General features: G+C 32.8%; 2 protein-coding genes across 3 annotated transcripts; one reads left to right on the top strand and one right to left on the bottom strand.

Annotated features, from left to right (window-relative positions):
• The first annotated feature begins 390 nt into the window (after nt 1-390).
• On the top strand, nt 391-2,383 carry LOC121181148 (G-protein coupled receptor 4). Its single transcript, XM_041036975.1, is given in 4 exon segments — nt 391-412; nt 415-459; nt 723-1,114; nt 1,853-2,383. Coding segments are annotated over 4 exon segments (990 nt in total).
• Nucleotides 2,384-2,930: 547 nt separating this feature from the next.
• Nucleotides 2,931-5,689, bottom strand: LOC121180107. 2 transcript variants are annotated; one of them, XM_041035248.1, is made up of 3 exons: nt 5,447-5,578; nt 4,592-4,856; nt 2,931-4,405 (listed from the first exon to the last, which is right to left on the bottom strand). In XM_041035248.1, the coding sequence occupies exons 1-3, from the start codon at nt 5,473-5,475 to the stop codon at nt 3,734-3,736; spliced, it is 966 nt and encodes a 321-aa protein (XP_040891182.1). In that variant the 5' UTR covers nt 5,476-5,578; the 3' UTR covers nt 2,931-3,733. The 2 variants fall into 2 exon arrangements, with proteins under 2 accessions (XP_040891182.1, XP_040891181.1); XM_041035247.1 differs by having other exon boundaries at nt 2,932-4,405; nt 5,508-5,689.
• Between the last annotated feature and the right edge of the window lie 16,553 nt (nt 5,690-22,242).

The raw sequence follows: 22,242 nt of genomic DNA, 5'->3' as shown, positions 1-22,242 counted from the left end.
ATTTAAAGAACACTGCAGATTTAGCAATACGATGTTTCACAGGCAGGTTGTTCAGCAATTAGGGAGCCCCTAAGGAAAAGACCCTTCACACATGAAGCACTGAAAGACGATGGCAAGAAAGTCATTAACATTAGCCAATCCAGCATGTACAACTGTGCTTCTACATGGACAAAATACCAACCCCAAATCAACCTGAACACGCCCCTTTTGTACGTATCCAACCCATCCAATCATTGAAGACATATTAGCAACTCTATTTCACATTACTGCCCAATCATAGTTTGGATCAGACGCAATGTTGAAGAAGTGGATAGCTGATATTCTTTAGAGTGGCCCAATCCAAAAATGAGATTAGTCCCTGTGGATGGTTTTTATAATGCCCCAACCCTGATGATCTGGTGCTACATGCAGAAGAGTTTTGCAGAAACACACTAGGACAGCAGGACACTGTGAACCCTCGAACGGTGAGATGGGCTGATGTAATGTCTGGTTCCATTGTTTAGTCTGTGACTGTGTTCTGTGTGTTTACCTGTGGTTGTAGAATAAATAATAAGTTTTTGCATTTTAAATTATTTTTAGATCACAAGCAGGGACACAAATGTTTATGATTTGATAGTAAAGTTTAACCTTAACAACTAAAATGTGGATTTTCAAAACTAACCTTTTACTCTACTTCCTTTCTCTCCCGTTTGCATCCCAGCCTCTTCTTCCAGCATCAGACTTTCTTCCCACAATGTTCAACACCACGCTGAATCCCACCACTGACCTCTACGTGAACTCTACCACACCCGGAGGCCCCCGTGGACCTCCACCATGGTACGAGTTCCCAGTGTGTGTCGTGGCCCCTTACGGCTTCATTTTCTACTTTGGCGTCAAGGTGTTCAACCTGGTAGTGGGGACTCCCTGTAACATCCTGGTCATCTGGCAGATCGCCACTAAGAAGAGCAATGCTACCACCTCTGACATCTTCATCTTCAACCTGGCCATCCTGGATGCCTACTTCTGCCTGATGACGCCAATAGAGATGGTGAACCGGCTGCTGCTGGATGACAGTGGTATCTGGTACTTTCAGAGGTTCGCATATGGACTGAAAGATGTAGCACCACTCTTTCTGGTGAGTTATTGTGTCCAAAACTTAAATCCAGAGCAGTGATAAATGTTATAGCAAATACAAGCTGATTCATATACATGAGTTTCATACACAGTGATAAATAACTCTTATGAAGTTGATCCAAAATATACCATCATCACATTATAATCTCTTTTTAGTTTTTTTAAATACTCTGAAACCATAGAGGCATTTAATAACTTACCTCAAGGCAGAATTAGAAATGTGTACATTTTGATTTTAGTCATTTAGCACAATGTTTGGACTCTGTACATTTGGACAATAAGTTTAGCTCCCTTTGAGCTTCAAAGTAAGGTGGTTCACTTCCATTACTTGTTTAATGGAGACACTCAAAAGTAAACTCAAGCATTTTTTTCAACACAGAACAGACATAGCTGCCTGTAATTATAAGAAAAGCCAGAGGGCTGACACCCTCACACCGATATTTAAAAATGCATACCTGAATATTGTTATTTTGAGTGCAGAACACTTTTGACGAAAGGTAAATATGAGGGTGTATCTCTATCAGCCAGGCAGTTTCATGTCTGAAGAGTTTTTGGCTTGATGTTCTGACATTTATCCAAAAATGCCAGACCGTGTCAGAAAGGTAAAATTCTTGTCCACTAATTTAAATCAATAATTTAATTCAACTCCTTCAAGCTGATTTTCCTTCCACTAAAACTCATAGAAATGCACTGAATTACACTGTGAGATTATATTTTTTCTCTGGTCTGCTGCCCCCAGGTGTGTATCTGCCTGGACCGCTACATGGCTGTGGTCCACCCAGTATTGTTCACTGGTATCCGTGACAACAAGATCCGCATTGGCATATCTGTGGTGGTCTGGGGTCTCATCCTGGCCTACGGTCTCACCAAATGCACCCTGGGAGTCATGAGCGTCAATGAGGTCTTCAGTGGTGTCATCCTCTTCTCCTTTGCAGTTATGGTCTTCTGCAACATCTCTGTCATCTGGGTTCTCCGCCGCTCCGTGGTGGGAAAGGAGGAGATGCACCCAGTGAAGAAGAAGGCCTTTAAGATGGTGCTGATCATCCTGGCCATCATTGTAGCCAACTACCTGCCGCCTGTGGCTCTCATGCCCTTTGTGTCCTACTACTCGTTTGTGGCGTTTCGCTGCCAGATCAGCATCAGCGTGTTCTCCATCATGGACCTGAGCTGCAGCATCGAGCCTCTTCTCTACATTACAAAGATGGAGCGTGTGGATGGCAGGTGCTGTGGGCGGGGTTTGTCCAAGAAGCCACAGGATGTCAAGGTGTAAAATCAAGACCCAAGAAATATTCTCAGACGAAACAGACGTTCCTATTCATACCATGGATAACAGCACAAATCTGCCTGACAAAGCAAAAATGTAGTCACTAAATATTTTGTCAAAACTGACTGGCATCAGACTTTTTGGCATCTGCTTTATCACACAGAAATTATGACATAAAAATTTCATTTTAACCCATATGACTGACTAAATAAGGTTAAGTCTAATCATGACTGAGAAAAAGCCCAGCTAAACTCTTGCTAAAGGTGACTAATTAGCAGGGTGGTAGTAAATGGTAGCGGACTTCTTGATTCACACTATTTTTAGACTAGTAATAGTAGGCAGACACACAGCACACAAGTGATGCATTTAATCCCTAACTATGGACTGTCATTGTATTAAGTTCAAACAACACATTTTGCATTATGTAGGTTCTGTGACAATGATTCTTGGGGTTAAAATAATCATCCTGAAGTGCAGAGAGATTATTCCGTTTGTTCCTGACATCTCCTGTGGAAACTGGTAATGAAAACCCCTCTCATTAACACACACACATCTTTTTGTCCACTTTAATGACAGCCTGGAGCAGTGCCTGGTTTACAGAGCACCGATGAAGCCACTCATTAATTAAGCCTCATAATCAGAAACACACTGTGGGACCAATTAGCAGCAATGTAATGAGCGGGCAGGCAGATTATGTAAGTGGTTAACAAACTAAATACATAACAGTGTAATTAATAAAGGAACACAAATATGCAGAGTAATGACTGTGAAGTAACAACTCTAAACAAGTCTTTATTTTGATTAAAAACTCAATAAATTGTACATTTGCGTGTGAAGCAATTTTAAGAGCAGGATTGTCTTTGCATTTCATATTTTGATTTCAGAAAGTGAATTTTACACAGATATTTAAAAAATGCTTGTTATTTAAAATCCATATAAGCCTCACAATACATATAATGTATTAGCTGAAATGACTGTGCTATATTATATTTAGGAATAGACATGAATAGACAAAGTATAAATCATCAGCTGTACTTCACTTAAAATCTCTGAGGTTTAACATTCAGTGTCCTGAATAAGCAGAGGCACGTGGCTGTTTACCAGTGTTAGAGCTGGTCTGATATGCAGGTTATGCTGCCTCAACACAGCTGTGTTCAATTCTTTAATCATGTTTGATTTCTTAATACGATGTTAAACTCTAGGAGCAACAAATCACTTATTTTGGCACTGTTTTGCTTGGCAGTTTATACACAAACTTGTGCAAAGCAGCATCACTGTGTTAGCGTGACTGGCTAAAGACACAGCTGATGGTGACTGGTGAGCAAACAAGTAGGAACCAAACTTTACTTATTAGTTTTAAATCTGAGTAATTTTGGTGTGTATCTCCTTTAGACTCTCCAGGCTGGCCTCAGGTCCATCCTCTGAAGTCACAAATCCAGGGTAAGTGGGGTAAAACTGGGGCAGTCTGGGTTTAGTGATGTTATCTCCTGCCCCGGATGGTGGTGGTAGAAACAGTGGTATTAACTTGGCATGAGCATAGTCAATCTCAAAACCCTCAAAAATAAGACCCACCCCGCAAGCACCCAATCCTTCCTCGAGGAGGAGTGACACCTTTCTCGTTGCCAGCACCAGTCCTTTATAGTCATCTTTTTCTAGTCTGAATATATCAGAGGTCAAAGGTCGGCGTGGGACCAGCACAGTAAAGCCAGGGGAGTTAGGGAATGGCGTGAGAAAAGCCACATGACTCTCATCCTCCCACACCCGCCACTGCTGCTCCTCCCCACGAACAATGCGCGAGAACAGACCAGGGTGAGCCAGATCCTCCCCGAGGAAAGTCAGATTGGGAGGGGCATTAGGTAACGGCAGCTTGGCTCGAATCTTGGTTTGGATTTCAGTCAGGCTGGAGTCACTCCATCGTGGGGCGGTCTTGGAGGTGCAGTACCCCGGGTCGTGGGCATTGTGCTCTTCATCTCCTGCCAGGTGTGGACGCCACTCTGCATCCAGACCGTGTAGTGGGAGGACACGGATCTGTGGAAATGAAAATAAATGTATGTTTTGTAATTGAAACTCAACATGAACACAGGAGTGATTTGACCGATCACCAGTTAATCAAAGTAGCTTTAACCCTGAAATAACATTATAAATCTTCATAAAGTTGCACTGACTGTACTACACAGTCAACCAGTCTACTAGTCTAGTCAAAGAAGCCCTCACCTGGGCAGGTCTGTCTCTGTGGGGTCTGCTGACCAGCGCACACCTCCGAACCCCCAACCTGTCACACAGCAGCTCTGCAATGGCTCTCGCCCCCGACAGCCAAGACGAGTACTCCAGCTCCTGCAGGTGGAAGATGCTTCCTCCCGGGCTGCCAGGGGTGCTGCTCTCAAGGATAACAGAGCCCGGGGTCCAGGGCCGGGGGTGAAGGTAGGCTACCAGCCCCTCTGACTCCCAGATGACATGACGGGGAAGAGTGGAAGACATTCTGAGGATCCAGGGGAGAAGATCAAGATGGAAGTGAGACTACAGTTTTCTTTCCCTCACAATTTTTCCTTTTAAAGCTGTGCAAATCAGGGGGTAACATTATGTTACATCCTTATAATCTACATGAAAAGTTCAATATACTAAATCAAATAAAACATACCAGAAAATAAAGCAGAGGTTAAATCAGTTCATCAAATTATTTGGGGAAATAATTTGACTTTTACTTTAAATTCATGGTCGGTTACACCAGTCCACATAAAAACGAAAGGAAGATATTGTGGTTGTATTGGGCTCTATTGATTTGCTCTCATTTTCACGTTTTACCAACTTCAACAAAGGTGAAATTTCAATTAAATAAACGCTACTCAGACAATCATATGCCTGCCGAATGACAGCGGGGGTTCATGAGACATGAGAAAAGTTAGACTGGTTGTCAAACTCAAAAGTTTTACAACGAAAATTATAGCGCCACTTTAAAATAAATTATACTCTAATGGAGTATGGTACAAAAGCTTGTGCACCAAGATACCGTCGGGTGGAGTTTTTTTCTTGAGTTAACGTTATTAATTCAGACAAACTAAGCTGACCTACCTTCTAATAACGAACCTTGTGAACAGCATAAATTAACGTAGAAAGTGGGGCGAAAACAGACCTGTTTTCTGCTTCTTTCGGCTCGTAGTAAAAGGTCGCGTAATAAGCACAAACACCTAACAGAACGGTGACTGCGGTTCCGGTTCGCCGCATCTGTCAGTGCAGAATGTCAAATTGACACATTTTAAACTACTAGCTAAGAGCAAACTCTCATGACCGGGTTTACTCACGCTTCCCATAACCAGGAAACTACCTACTGCTTCTTCTTCTTCTTCTTCCCTTGGCTTAAAGCTTAAAGGCGCATTACCACCACCTACCGGACTGGGGTGTAGAACGGTAAATTGGCAGGGAAAAACTCAAAATTCACATAAAACCTGTTTCAAGTGGCTAATTAGGGCCCGAGCACGAAATTCGTACAAAGCCCTATTGTAACTGAAGGGATTATTATTATTCTCCTCTTTTATTTTTCTTCCTTCTTTGACCCCCTGAACATGATCAGAAAGTCACCAAATTTTGCCCAAAATTGTCACCCGACGAAAATTCTTGTTTCACACTGTCCTTGCGACCGGGCGCGGCCAAACAGCTATGCAGCGCCCCCTAGAGTGTGAAAATATACACCGCAAGACCTACAGACTTGAAAATCGGTACACAAATGCATCACGTCGAGGCGAGAAAAAAAGCCTCTTGGAGAAAAATTCCATGATGTACAGGAAATCGGCCATTTTGGAAAGACTGTACCATTTTGCCTTTCGCACTCGCCGTACTTTGATGAACCCCTCCTAGGGGAATTGTCCGATTGCGCTGAATTTTGGCCTTAGCTCCGCAACGCCCCCTGGAAGGTGAACTCAGCCCCCATGAGGCCTACAGACATGAAATTTGGTGCACAGATAGAACTCTTCAATACAAGAAAAAAAGTCTCTTGGTGGAAAATTCTACTGCTGTATACTGCTGTGGTTCTCTGGGGAGAAGAGCAGGAGAGAGAAGAGGACATAATCTGATACATTTGATATGTTTTGTCATGGTTCAGAAGACATTGATGAGCTTTCATCAAAATTACACTGTGTGGGCGGGGCGGCACCACGAAGTTGACCCTTCGCCAAAACTCAGGAAATGGATGTATTAGCGGATGTTTCTCGCACATACTTAACCTACTTAAATACTTAACATTTTAAGGCCATTCTAAAGTATGACTTTTTTTTTGCCTATTTTGAAGCCTCACGATACTATGACATTTGTTGGCATATTTTCAGGCCATACTAAAGAATGACTTATTTTGGCCGATTTTGAAGCCTTACTATACTATGACGTTTTTATGACATTTTGAGGTAAAAAAAAATTTAGACTTTTTTTGTCCGATTTTGACGCCTTACTATACTATGACGTTTTTTAGGACATTTTGAGGTGAAAAAAAATTTTGACTTTTTTTGTACTATACTATGACGTTTTTTATGACATTTTGAGGTGAAAGAAAAATTTGACTTTTTTTGTCCGATTTTGACGCCTTAGTATACTGTGACGTTTTTTATGACATTTTGAAGAAAAAAAATGTTTTGACTTTTTTTGTCAGATTTTGACGCCTTAGTATACTATGACGTTTTTTATGACATTTTGAAGAAAAAAAATTTTTTTACTTTTTTTGTCCGATTTTGACACCTTACTATACTATGATGTTTTTTTATGACTTTTGGAGGTGAAAAATTAAATTGTGACTTTTTTTGTCCGATTTTGACGCCTTACTATACTATGACGTTTTTTATGACATTTTGGAGGTGAACATTTTTTTTGACTTTTTTTGTCCGATTTTGACGCCTTACTATACTATGACGTTTTTTATGACATTTTGAGGAGAAAAAATTTTTTGACTTTTTTTGTCCGATTTTGACGCCTTACTATACTATGATGTTTTTTATGACATTTTGAGGAGAAAAATTTTTTTGACTTTTTTTGTCCGATTTTGAAGCCTTACTATACTATGATGTTTTTTATGACTTTTGGAGGTGAAAAAATTTTTTGACTTTTTTTGTCCGATTTTGACGCCTTACTATACTATGACGTTTTTTATGACTTTTGGAGGTGAAAAAAAAATTGACTTTTTTTGTCCGATTTTGACGGCTTACTATACTATGACGTTTTTTATGACTTTTGGAGCGCAAAAAAAAATTTGACTTTTTTTGTCCGATTTTGACGCCTTACTATACTATGACGTTTTTTATGACTTTTGGAGCGCAAAAAAAAAATTGACTTTTTTTGTCCGATTTTGACGCCTTACTATACTATGACGTTTTTTATGACTTTTGGAGGTGAAAAAAAAATTGACTTTTTTTGTCCGATTTTGACGCCTTACTATACTATGACGTTTTTTATGACATTTTGGAGGTGAAAATTTTTTTTGACTTTTTTTGTCCGATTTTGACGCCTTACTATACTATGACGTTTTTATGACATTTTGAGGAGAAAAAATTTTTTGACTTTTTTTGTCCGATTTTGACGCCTTACTATACTATGACGTTTTTTATGACATTTTGGAGGTGAAAATTTTTTTTGACTTTTTTTGTCCGATTTTGACGCCTTACTATACTATGACGTTTTTTATGACATTTTGAAGAAAAAATTTTTTTTGACTTTTTTCGTCCGATTTTGACGCCTTACTATACTATGATGTTTTTTATGACTTTTGGAGGTGAAAAATTTTTTTGACTTTTTTTGTCCGATTTTGACGCCTTACTATACTATGACGTTTTTTATGACTTTTGGAGGTGAAAAAAAAATTGACTTTTTTTGTCCGATTTTGACGGCTTACTATACTATGACGTTTTTTATGAATTTTGGATGTCAAAAAAAAAATTGACTTTTTTTGTCCAATTTTGACGCCTTACTATACTATGACGTTTTTTATGACATTTTGGAGGTGAAAATTTTTTTTGACTTTTTTTGTCCGATTTTGACGCCTTACTATACTATGACGTTTTTTTATGAATTTTGGAGGTGAAAATTTTTTTTGACTTTTTTTGTCCGATTTTGACGCCTTACTATACTATGACGGTTTCTATGACTTTTGGAGCTCAAACAAAAATTTGACTTTTTTTGTCCGATTTTGACGCCTTACTATGACGTTTTTTATGACATTTTGAAGAAAACATTTTTTTTGACTTTTTTTGTCCGATTTTGACGGCTTACTATACTATGATGTTTTTTATGACTTTTGGAGGTGAAAAAAATTTTTGACTTTTTTTGTCCGATTTTGACGCCTTACTATACTATGATGTTTTTTATGACATTTTGAGGAGAAAAAATTTTTTGACTTTTTTTGTCCGATTTTAATGCCTTACTATACTATGACGTTTTTTATGACTTTTGGAGGTGAAAAAAAATTGACTTTTTTTGTCCGATTTTGACGGCTTACTATACTATGACGTTTTTTATGAATTTTAGATGTCAAAAAAAAAATTGACTTTTTTTGTCCGATTTTGACGCCTTACTATACTATGACGTTTTTTATGACTTTTGGAGGTGAAAATTTTTTTTGACTTTTTTTGTCCGATTTTGACGCCTTACTATACTATGACGTTTTTTATGACATTTTGAGGAGAAAAAAATTTTTGACTTTTTTTGTCCGATTTTGACGCCTTACTATACTATGACGTTTTTTATGAATTTTGGAGGTGAAATTTTTTTTTGACTTTTTTTGTCCGATTTTGACGCCTTACTATACTATGACGTTTTTTATGACATTTTGAAGAAAAAATTTTTTTGACTTTTTTTGTCCGATTTTGACGCCTTACTATACTATGATGTTTTTTATGACATTTTGAGGAGAAAATTTTTTTTGACTTTTTTTGTCCGATTTTGACGCCTTACTATACTATGATGTTTTTTATGAATTTTGGAGGTGAAAAAATTTTTTGACTTTTTTTGTCCGATTTTGAATCCTTACTATACTATGACGTTTTTTATGACTTTTGGAGGTGAAAAATTTTTTTGACTTTTTTTGTCCGATTTTGACGCCTTACTATACTATGACGTTTTTTATGACATTTTGAGGGGAAAAAATTTTTTGACTTTTTTTGTCCGATTTTGACGCCTTACTATACTATGACGTTTTTTATGAATTTTGGATGTCAAAAAAAAAATTGACTTTTTTTGTCCGATTTTGACGCCTTACTATACTATGACGTTTTTTATGAATTTTGAGGTGAAAAAAAAATTTGACTTTTTTTGTCCGATTTTGACACCTTACTATACTATGATGTTTTTTATGACTTTTGGAGGTGAAAATTTTTTTTGACTTTTTTTGTCCGATTTTGACGCCTTACTATACTATGACGTTTTTTATGACATTTTGAGGAGAAAAAATTTTTTGACTTTTTTTGTCCGATTTTGACGCCTTACTATACTATGACGTTTTCTATGACTTTTGGAGCTCAAAAAAAATTTTGACTTTTTTTGTCCGATTTTGACGCCTTACTATACTATGACGTTTTTTATGACATTTTGAAGAAAATTTTTTTTTTGCCTTTTTTTGTCCGATTTTGACGTCTTACTATACTATGATGTTTTTTATGACATTTTGAGGAGAAAAATTTTTTTGACTTTTTTTGTCCGATTTTGAAGCCTTACTATACTATGACGTTTTTTATGACATTTTGAGGTGAAAAAAAAATTTGACTTTTTTTGTCCGATTTTGACGCCTTACTATGCTATGATGTTTTTTATGAATTTTGGAGGTGAAAAAATTTTTTGACTTTTTTTGTCCGATTTTGACGCCTTACTATACCATGACGTTTTCTATGACTTTTGGAGCTCAAAAAAAATTTTGACTTTTTTTGTCCGATTTTGAAGCCTTACTATACTATGACGTTTTTTATGACTTTTGGAGGTGAAAATTTTTTTTGACTTTTTTTGTCTGATTTTGACGCCTTACTATACTATGACGTTTTCTATGACTTTTGGAGCTCAAAAAAAAATTTGACTTTTTTTGTCCGATTTTGACGCCTTACTATACTATGACGTTTTTTATGACATTTTGTAGAAAAAATTTTTTTTGACTTTTTTTGTCCGATTTTGACGCCTTACTATACTATGATGTTTTTTATGACATTTTGAGGAGAAAAAATTTTTTGACTTTTTTTGTCCGATTTTGAATCCTTACTATACTATGACGTTTTTTATGACATTTTGAGGTGAAAAAAAAATTTGACTTTTTTTGTCCGATTTTGACGGCTTACTATACTATGACGTTTTTTATGAATTTTGAGGTGAAAAAAAAAATTGACTTTTTTTGTCCGATTTTGACGCCTTACTATACTATGATGTTTTTTATGACTTTTGGAGGTGAAAAAAAAATTTGACTTTTTTTGTCCGATTTTGACGCCTTACTATACTATGACGTTTTTTATGACTTTTGGAGGTGAAAATTTTTTTTGACTTTTTTTGTCCGATTTTGACGCCTTACTATACTATGACGTTTTTTATGACATTTTGAGGAGAAAAAATTTTTTGACTTTTTTTGTCCGATTTTGACGCCTTACTATACAATGACGTTTTTTATGACATTTTGAAGAAAATTTTTTTTTTGACTTTTTTTGTCCGATTTTGACGCCTTACTATACTATGACGTTTTTTATGACATTTTGAGGAGAAAAATTTTTTTGACTTTTTTTGTCCGATTTTGACGCCTTACTATACTATGATGTTTTTTATGAATTTTGGAGGTGAAAAATTTTTTTGACTTTTTTTGTCTGATTTTGACGCCTTACTATACTATGACGTTTTCTATGACTTTTGTAGCTCAAAAAAAAATTTGACTTTTTTTGTCCGATTTTGACGCCTTACTATACTATGATGTTGTTTATGACATTTTGAAGAAAAATTTTTTTTTTACTTTTTTTGTCCGATTTTGACGCCTTACTATACTATGATGTTTTTTATGACTTTTGGAGGTGAAAAAAAAAATTGACTTTTTTTGTCCGAATTTGACGTCTTACTATACTATGACGTTTTTTATGACATTTTGCAGAAAAATTTTTTTTTGACTTTTTTTGTCCGATTTTGAAGCCTTACTATACTATGACGTTTTTTATGACTTTTGGAGGTGAAAAAAATGTTTGACTTTTTTTGTTTCGATTTTGACGCCTTACTATACTATGATGTTTTTTATGACTTTTGGAGGTGAAAAAAAATTTGACTTTTTTTGTCCGAATTTGACGCCTTACTATACTATGACGTTTTCTATGACTTTTGGAGCTCAAAAAAAAATTTGACTTTTTTTGTCCGATTTTTACGCCTTACTATACTATGACGTTTTTTATGACATTTTGTAGAAAAAAATTTTTTTGACTTTTTTTGTCCGATTTTGACGCCTTACTATACTATGATGTTTTTTATGACATTTTGAGGAGAAAAAATTTTTTGACTTTTTTTGTCCGATTTTGAAGCCTTACTATACTATGACGTTTTTTATGACATTTTGAGGTGAAAAAAAAATTTGACTTTTTTTGTCCGATTTTGACGGCTTACTATACTATGACGTTTTTTATGAATTTTGAGGTGAAAAAAAAAATTGACTTTTTTTGTCCGATTTTGACGCCTTACTATACTATGATGTTTTTTATGACTTTTGGAGGTGAAAAAAAAATGTGACTTTTTTTGTCCAAATTTGACGTCTTAATATACTATGACGTTTTTTATGACATTTTGAAGAAAACATTTTTTTTGACTTTTTTTGTCCGATTTTGACGGCTTACTATACTATGACGTTTTTTATGACTTTTGGAGGTGAAAAAAAATTTTGACTTTTTTTGTCCGATTTTGACGCCTTACTATACTATGATGTTTTTTATGACATTTTGAGGAGAAAATTTTTTTTGACTTTTTTTGTCCGATTTTGACGCCTTACTATACTATGACGTTTTCTATGACTTTTGGAGCTCAAAAAAAAATTTGACTTTTTTTGTCCGATTTTGACGCCTTACTATACTATGACGTTTTTTATGACATTTTGAAGAAAAAAATTTTTTTGACTTTTTTTGTCCGATTTTGACGCCTTACTATACTATGATGTTTTTTATGACATTTTTATGAAAAATTTTTTTTTTGCCTTTTTTTGGCCGATTTTGACGCCTTACTATACTATGATGTTTTTTATGACATTTTGAGGTGAAAAAAAAATTTGACTTTTTTTGTCCGATTTTGACGCCTTATTATACTATGACGTTTTTTATGACATTTTGAAGAAAAAAAATTTTTAGACTTTTTTTGTCCGATTTTGACGCCTTACTATACTATGACGTTTTTTATGACATTTTGAGGAGAAAAATTTTTTTGACTTTTTTTGTCCGATTTTGACGCCTTACTATACTATGATGTTTTTTATGAATTTTGGAGGTGAAAAATTTTTTTGACTTTTTTTGTCTGATTTTGACGCCTTACTATACTATGACGTTTTCTATGACTTTTGTAGCTCAAAAAAAAATTTGACTTTTTTTGTCCGATTTTGACGCATTATTATACTATGACGTTTTTTATGACATTTTGAAGAAAACATTTTTTTTGACTTTTTTTGTCCGATTTTGACGCCTTACTATACTATGATGTTTTTTATGACTTTTGGAGGTGAAAAAAAAAATTGACTTTTTTTGTCCGAATTTGACGTCTTACTATACTATGACGTTTTTTATGACATTTTGAAGAAATTTTTTTTTTTTACTTTTTTTGTCCGATTTTGACGCCTTACTATACTATGACGTTTTTTACGACATTTTGAGGAGAAAAATTTTTTTGACTTTTTTTGTCCAATTTTGAAGCCTTACTATACTATGACGTTTTTTATGACATTTTGAAGAGAAAAATTTTTTTGACTTTTTTCGTCCGATATTGACGCCTTCCTATACTATGACATTTTTTATGACTTTTGGAGCTCAAAAAAAATTTAGACTTTTTTTGTCCGATTTTGACGCTTTTTTATGACATTTTGAGGTGAAAAAAAAATTTGACTTTTTTTGTCCGATTTTGACGCCTTAGTATACTATGACGTTTTTTATGACATTTTGAAGAAAAATTTTTTTTGACTTTTTTCGTCCGATTTTGACGCCTTACTATACTATGACGTTTTTTATGACATTTTGAGGTGAAAAAAAAAATTGACTTTTTTTGTCTGATTTCGACGCCTTACTATACTATGACGTTTTTTATGACTTTTGGAGGTGAAAATTTTTTTTGACTTTTTTTGTCCGATTTTGACGCCTTACTATACTATGACGTTTTTTATGACATTTTGAGGAGAAAAAATTTTTTGACTTTTTTTGTCCGATTTTGACGCCTTATTATACTATGACGTTTTTTTATGACTTTTGGAGGTGAAAAAATTTTTTGAATTTTTTTGTCCGATTTTGACGCCTTACTATACTATGACGTTTTTTATGACATTTTGAAGAGAAAATTTTTTTTGACTTTTTTCGTCCGATTTTGACGCCTTACTATACTATGACGTTTTCTATGACTTTTGGAGGTGAAAAATTTTTTTGACTTTTTTTGTCCAATTTTGACGCCTTACTATACTATGACGTTTTCTATGACTTTTGGAGCTCAAAAAAAAATGTGACTTTTTTTGTCCGATTTTGACGCATTATTATACTATGACGTTTTTTATGACATTTTGAAGAGAAAATTTTTTTTGACTTTTTTCGTCCGATTTTGACGCCTTACCATACTATGACGTTTTTTATTACATTTTGAAGAGAAAATTTTTTTTGACTTTTTTCGTCCAATTTTGACGCCTTACTATACTATGACGTTTTTTATGACTTTTGGAGGTGAAAAAATTTTTTGACTTTTTTTGTCCGATTTTGACGCCTTACTATACTATGACATTTTTTATGACATTTTGAGGAGAAAAAATTTTTTGACTTTTTTTGTCCGATTTTGACGCCTTACTATACTATAACGTTTTTTATGAATTTTGGATGTCAAAAAAAAAATTGACTTTTTTTGTCCGATTTTGACGCCTTACTATACTATGACGTTTTTTATGACATTTTGAGGTGAAAAATTTTTTTGACTTTTTTTGTCCGATTTTGACGGCTTACTATACTATGACGTTTTTTATGACTTTTGGAGCGCAAAAAAAATTTTGACTTTTTTTGTCCGATTTTGACGCTTTACTATACTATGACGTCTTTTATGAATTTTGGATGTCAAAAAAAAAATTGACTTTTTTTGTCCGATTTTGACGCCTTACTATACTATGACGTTTTTTTATGACATTTTGAGGTGAAAAAAAAATTTGACTTTTTTTGTCCGATTTTGACGCCTTACTATACTATGACGTTTTTTATGACTTTTGGAGGTGAAAAAAAATTTTGACTTTTTTTGTTCGATTTTGACGCCTTACTATACTATGACGTTTTTTATGACTTTTGGAGGTGAAAAAAAATGTTTACTTTTTTTGTCCGATTTTGACGGCGTACTATACTATGACGTTTTTTATGACTTTTGGAGGTGAAAAATTTTTTTGACTTTTTTTGTCCGATTTTGACGCCTTACTATACTATGATGTTTTTTATTACTTTTGGAGGTGAAAAAAAATGTTTACTTTTTTTGTCCGATTTTGACGGCTTACTATACTATGACGTTTTTTATGAATTTTGAGGTGAAAAAAAAAATTGACTTTTTTTGTCCGATTTTGACGCCTTACTATACTATGACGTTTTTTATGACTTTTGGAGGTGAAAAATTTTTTTGACTTTTTTTGTCCGATTTTGACGCCTTACTATACTATGACGTTTTTTATGACATTTTGAGGAGAAAAATTTTTTTGACTTTTTTTGTCCGATTTTGACGCCTTACTATACTATGACGTTTTTTATGAATTTTGGAGGTGAAAATTTTTTTTGACTTTTTTTGTCCGATTTTGACGCCTTACTATACTATGACGTTTTTTATGACTTTTGGAGCGCAAAAAAAAATTTGACTTTTTTTGTCCGATTTTGACGCTTTACTATACTATGACGTTTTTTATGACATTTTGAAGAAAAAATTTTTTTGACTTTTTTTATCCGATTTTGACGCCTTACTATACTATGATGTTTTTTATGACATTTTGAGGAGAAAATTTTTTTTGACTTTTTTTGTCCGATTTTGACGCCTTACTATACTATGACGTTTTTTATGAATTTTGGAGGTGAAAAATTTTTTTGACTTTTTTTGTCCGATTTTGACGCCTTACTATACTATGACGTTTTTTATGACATTTTGGAGGTGAAAATTTTTTTTGACTTTTTTTGTCCGATTTTGACGCCTTACTATACTATGACGTTTTTTATGACATTTTGAAGAAAAAAAATTTTTTGACTTTTTTTGTACGATTTTGACGCCTTACTATACTATGATGTTTTTTATGACATTTTGAGGAGAAAATTTTTTTTGACTTTTTTTGTCCGATTTTGAAGCCTTACTATACTATGATGTTTTTTATGACTTTTGGAGGTGAAAAAAAAATTGACTTTTTTTGTCCGATTTTGACGGCTTACTATACTATGACGTTTTTTATGACTTTTGGAGCGCAAAAAAAAATTTGACTTTTTTTGTCCGATTTTGACGCCTTACTATACTATGACGTTTTTTATGACATTTTGGAGGTGAAAATTTTTTTTGACTTTTTTTGTCCGATTTTGACGCCTTACTATACTATGACGTTTTTTATGACATTTTGAAGAAAAAAATTTTTTTGACTTTTTTTGTCCGATTTTGACGCCTTACTATACTATGATGTTTTTTATGACATTTTGAGGAGAAAAATTTTTTTGACTTTTTTTGTCCGATTTTGAAGCCTTACTATACTATGATGTTTTTTATGACTTTTGGAGGTGAAAAATTTTTTTGACTTTTTTTGTCCGATTTTGACGCCTTACTATACTATGACGTTTTTTATGACTTTTGGAGGTGAAAAAAAAATTGACTTTTTTTGTCCGATTTTGACGGCTTACTATACTATGACGTTTTTTATGACTTTTGGAGCGCAAAAAAAAATTTGACTTTTTTTGTCCGATTTTGACGCCTTACTATACTATGACGTTTTTTATGAATTTTGGATGTCAAAAAAAAAATTGACTTTTTTTGTCCGATTTTGACGCCTTACTATACTATGACGTTTTCTATGACTTTTGGAGCTCAAACAAAAATTTGACTTTTTTTGTCCGATTTTGACGCCTTACTATGACGTTTTTTATGACATTTTGAAGAAAACATTTTTTTTGACTTTTTTGTCCGATTTTGACGGCTTACTATACTATGATGTTTTTTATGACTTTTGGAGGTGAAAAAAAATTTTGACTTTTTTTGTCCGATTTTGACGCCTTACTATACTATGATGTTTTTTATGACATTTTGAGGAGAAAAAATTTTTTGACTTTTTTTGTCCGATTTTAATGCCTTACTATACTATGACGTTTTTTATGACTTTTGGAGGTGAAAAAAAATTGACTTTTTTTGTCCGATTTTGACGGCTTACTATACTATGACGTTTTTTATGAATTTTGGATGTCAAAAAAAAAATTGACTTTTTTTGTCCGATTTTGACGCCTTACTATACTATGACGTTTTTTATGACATTTTGAGGTGAAAAAAAAATTTGACTTTTTTTGTCCGATTTTGACGCCTTACTATACTATGACGTTTTTTATGACTTTTGGAGGTGAAAATTTTTTTTGACTTTTTTTGTCCGATTTTGACGCCTTACTATACTATGACGTTTTTTATGACATTTTGAGGAGAAAAAATTTTTTGACTTTTTTTGTCCGATTTTGACGCCTTACTATACTATGACGTTTTTTATGAATTTTGGAGGTGAAATTTTTTTTTGACTTTTTTTGTCCGATTTTGACGCCTTACTATACTATGACGTTTTTTATGACATTTTGAAGAAAAAATTTTTTTGACTTTTTTTGTCCGATTTTGACGCCTTACTATACTATGATGTTTTTTATGACATTTTGAGGAGAAAATTTTTTTTGACTTTTTTTGTCCGATTTTGACGCCTTACTATACTATGACGTTTTTTATGAATTTTGGAGGTGAAAAATTTTTTTGACTTTTTTTGTCCGATTTTGAAGCCTTACTATACTATGACGTTTTTTATGACTTTTGGAGGTGAAAAAAAAAATTGACTTTTTTTGTCCGATTTTGACGCCTTACTATACTATGACGTTTTTTATGACATTTTGAGGTGAAAAAAAAATTTGACTTTTTTTGTCCGATTTTGACGCCTTACTATACTATGACGTTTTTTATGACATTTTGAGGTGAAAAAAAAATTTGACTTTTTTTGTCCGATTTTGACGCCTTACTATACTATGACGTTTTTTATGAATTTTGAGGTGAAAAAAAAATTTGACTTTTTTTGTCCGATTTTGACGCCTTACTATACTATGATGTTTTTTATGACTTTTGGAGGTGAAAATTTTTTTTGACTTTTTTTGTCCGATTTTGACGCCTTACTATACTATGACGTTTTTTATGACATTTTGAGGAGAAAAAATTTTTTGACTTTTTTTGTCCGATTTTGACGCCTTACTATACTATGACGTTTTCTATGACTTTTGGAGCTCAAAAAAAATTTTGACTTTTTTTGTCCGATTTTGACGCCTTACTATACTATGACGTTTTTTATGACATTTTGAAGAAAATTTTTTTTTGCCTTTTTTTGTCCGATTTTGACGTCTTACTATACTATGATGTTTTTTATGACATTTTGAGGAGAAAAATTTTTTTGACTTTTTTTGTCCGATTTTGAAGCCTTACTATACTATGATGTTTTTTATGACTTTTGGAGGTGAAAAAAAAATTGACTTTTTTTGTCCGATTTTGACGGCTTACTATACTATGACGTTTTTTATGACTTTTGGAGCGCAAAAAAAAATTTGACTTTTTTTGTCCGATTTTGACGCCTTACTATACTATGACGTTTTTTATGACATTTTGGAGGTGAAAATTTTTTTTGACTTTTTTTGTCCGATTTTGACGCCTTACTATACTATGACGTTTTTTATGACATTTTGAAGAAAAAAATTTTTTTGACTTTTTTTGTCCGATTTTGACGCCTTACTATACTATGATGTTTTTTATGACTTTTGGAGGTGAAAAAAAAATTTGACTTTTTTTGTCCGATTTTGACGCCTTACTATGCTATGATGTTTTTTATGAATTTTGGAGGTGAAAAAATTTTTTGACTTTTTTTGTCCGATTTTGACGCCTTACTATACTATGACGTTTTCTATGACTTTTGGAGCTCAAAAAAAAATTTGACTTTTTTTGTCCGATTTTGACGCATTATTATACTATGATGTTTTTTATGACATTTTGAAGAAAAATTTTTTTTTGACTTTTTTTGTCCGATTTTGACGCCTTACTATACTATGACGTTTTCTATGACTTTTGGAGCTCAAAAAAAATTTTGACTTTTTTTGTCCGATTTTGAAGCCTTACTATACTATGACGTTTTTTATGACTTTTGGAGGTGAAAAAAATGTTTGACTTTTTTTGTTTCGATTTTGACGCCTTACTATACTATGATGTTGTTTATGACTTTTGGAGGTGAAAATTTTTTTTGACTTTTTTTGTCAGATTTTGACGCCTTACTATACTATGATGTTTTTTATGACATTTTGAGGAGAAAAAATTTTTTGACTTTTTTTGTCCGATTTTGACGCCTTACTATACTATGACGTTTTTTATGAATTTTGGAGGTGAAAAATTTTTTTGACTTTTTTTGTCTGATTTTGACGCCTTACTATACTATGACGTTTTCTATGACTTTTGGAGCTCAAAAAAAAATTTGACTTTTTTTGTCCGATTTTGACGCCTTACTATACTATGACGTTTTTAATGACATTTTGTAGAAAAATTTTTTTTTGACTTTTTTTGTCCGATTTTGACGCCTTACTATACTATGATGTTTTTTATGACATTTTGAGGAGAAAAATTTTTTTGACTTTTTTTGTCCGATTTTGAAGCCTTACTATACTATGACGTTTTTTATGACATTTTGAGGTGAAAAAAAAATTTGACTTTTTTTGTCCGATTTTGACGGCTTACTATACTATGACGTTTTTTATGAATTTTGAGGTGAAAAAAAAAATTGACTTTTTTTGTCCGATTTTGACGCCTTACTATACTATGATGTTTTTTATGACTTTTGGAGGTGAAAAAAAAATTTGACTTTTTTTGTCCGATTTTGACGCCTTACTATACTATGACGTTTTTTATGACTTTTGGAGGTGAAAATTTTTTTTGACTTTTTTTGTCCGATTTTGACGCCTTACTATACTATGACGTTTTTTATGACATTTTGAGGAGAAAAAATTTTTTGACTTTTTTTGTCCGATTTTGACGCCTTACTATACTATGACGTTTTTTATGACATTTTGAAGAAAATTTTTTTTTTGACTTTTTTTGTCCGATTTTGACGCCTTACTATACTATGATGTTTTTTATGACATTTTGAGGAGAAAAATTTTTTTGACTTTTTTTGTCCGATTTTGACGCCTTACTATACTATGATGTTTTTTATGAATTTTGGAGGTGAAAAGTTTTTTTGACTTTTTTTGTCTGATTTTGACGCCTTACTATACTATGACGTTTTCTATGACTTTTGTAGCTCAAAAAAAAATTTGACTTTTTTTGTCCGATTTTGACGCCTTACTATACTATGACTTTTTTTATGACATTTTGAGGAGAAAAAATTTTTTGACTTTTTTTGTCCGATTTTGACGCCTTACTATACTATGATGTTTTTTATGACATTTTGAGGAGAAAAAATTTTTTGACTTTTTTTGTCCGATTTTGACGCCTTACTATACTATGATGTTGTTTATGACTTTTGGAGGTGAAATTTTTTTTTGACTTTTTTTGTCCGATTTTGACGCCTTACTATACTATGACGTTTTTTATGACATTTTGAGGTGAAAAAAAAATTTGACTTTTTTTGTCCGATTTTGACGCCTTACTATACTATGACGTTTTTTATGAATTTTGAGGTGAAAAAAATTTTTGACTTTTTTTGTCCGATTTTGACACCTTACTATACTATGATGTTTTTTATGACTTTTGGAGGTGAAAATTTTTTTTGACTTTTTTTGTCCGATTTTGACGCCTTACTATACTATGACGTTTTCTATGACTTTTGTAGCTCAAAAAAAAAATTGACTTTTTTGTCCGATTTTGACGCTTTACTATACTATGACGTCTTTTATGAATTTTGGATGTCAAAAAAAAAATTGACTTTTTTTGTCCGATTTTGACGCCTTACTATACTATGATGTTTTTTATGACATTTTGAGGAGAAAAATTTTTTGACTTTTTTTGTCCGATTTTGACGCCTTACTATACTATGACGTTTTCTATGACTTTTGGAGCTCAAAAAAAAATTTGACTTTTTTTGTCCGATTTTGACGCCTTACTATACTATGACGTTTTTTATGACATTTTGAAAAAAAAAATTTTTTTGACTTTTTTTGTCCGATTTTGACGCCTTACTATACTATGATGTTTTTTATGACATTTTGAGGAGAAAAAATTTTTTGACTTTTTTTGTCCGATTTTGAAGCCTTACTATACTATGACGTTTTTTATGACATTTTGAGGTGAAAAAAAAATTTGACTTTTTTTGTCCGATTTTGACGCCTTACCATACTATGACGTTTTTTATGAATTTTGGATGTCAAAAAAAAAATTTGACTTTTTTTGTCCGATTTTGACGCCTTACTATACTATGACGTTTTTTATGACTTTTGGAGCGCAAAAAAAAATTTGACTTTTTTTGTCCGATTTTGACGCATTATTATACTATGACGTTTTTTATGACATTTTGAAGAAAACATTTTTTTTGACTTTTTTTGTCTGATTTTGACGCCTTACTATACTATGATGTTTTTTATGACTTTTGGAGGTGAAAAAAAAATTTGACTTTTTTTGTCCGAATTTGACGTCTTACTATACTATGACGTTTTTTATGACATTTTGAAGAAATTTTTTTTTTTTACTTTTTTTGTCCGATTTTGACGCCTTACTATACTATGACGTTTTTTACGACATTTTGAGGAGAAAAATTTTTTTGACTTTTTTTGTCCAATTTTGAAGCCTTACTATACTATGACGTTTTTTATGACATTTTGAAGAGAAAATTTTTTTTGACTTTTTTCGTCCGATATTGACGCCTTCCTATACTATGACATTTTTTATGACTTTTGGAGCTCAAAAAAAATTTAGACTTTTTTTGTCCGATTTTGACGCTTTTTTATGACATTTTGAGGTGAAAAAAAAATTTGACTTTTTTTGTCCGATTTTGACGCCTTAGTATACTATGACGTTTTTTATGACATTTTGAGGTGAAAAAAAAATTTGACTTTTTTTGTCCGATTTTGACGCCTTACTATACTATGATGTTTTTTATGAATTTTGGAGGTGAAAAAATTTTTTGACTTTTTTTGTCCGATTTTGACGCCTTACTTTACTATGACGTTTTCTATGACTTTTGGAGCTCAAAAAAAAATTTGACTTTTTTTGTCCGATTTTGACGCATTATTATACTATGACGTTTTTTATGACATTTTGAAGAAAAAAATTTTTTTGACTTTTTTTGTCCGATTTTGACGCCTTACTATACTATGACGTTTTTTATGACATTTTGAAGAAAAAATTTTTTTTGACTTTTTTCGTCCGATTTTGACGCCTTACTATACTATGACGTTTTCTACGACTTTTGGAGCTCAAAAAAAATTTTGACTTTTTTTGTCCGATTTTGA

Source organism: Toxotes jaculatrix, chromosome 4 (genome assembly GCF_017976425.1).
Source record: "Toxotes jaculatrix isolate fToxJac2 chromosome 4, fToxJac2.pri, whole genome shotgun sequence".
NCBI lineage: Eukaryota > Metazoa > Chordata > Actinopteri > Toxotidae > Toxotes > Toxotes jaculatrix.
This window is presented reverse-complemented; position numbering and strand designations above follow the sequence as displayed.

Bases quoted from the DNA above. Each gene is read 5' to 3' on its own strand.
- LOC121180107 (XM_041035247.1), bottom strand. From the start codon at position 5,599: ATGCGGCGAACCGGAACCGCAGTCACCGTTCTGTTAGGTGTTTGTGCT. The intron at 4,857-5,507 runs GTCTGTTTTCGC...CTGGATCCTCAG, and splicing joins CCGAAAGAAGCAGAAAACAG to AATGTCTTCCACTCTTCCCC. The intron at 4,406-4,591 runs GTGAGGGCTTCT...TCATTTCCACAG, and splicing joins ACAGAGACAGACCTGCCCAG to ATCCGTGTCCTCCCACTACA.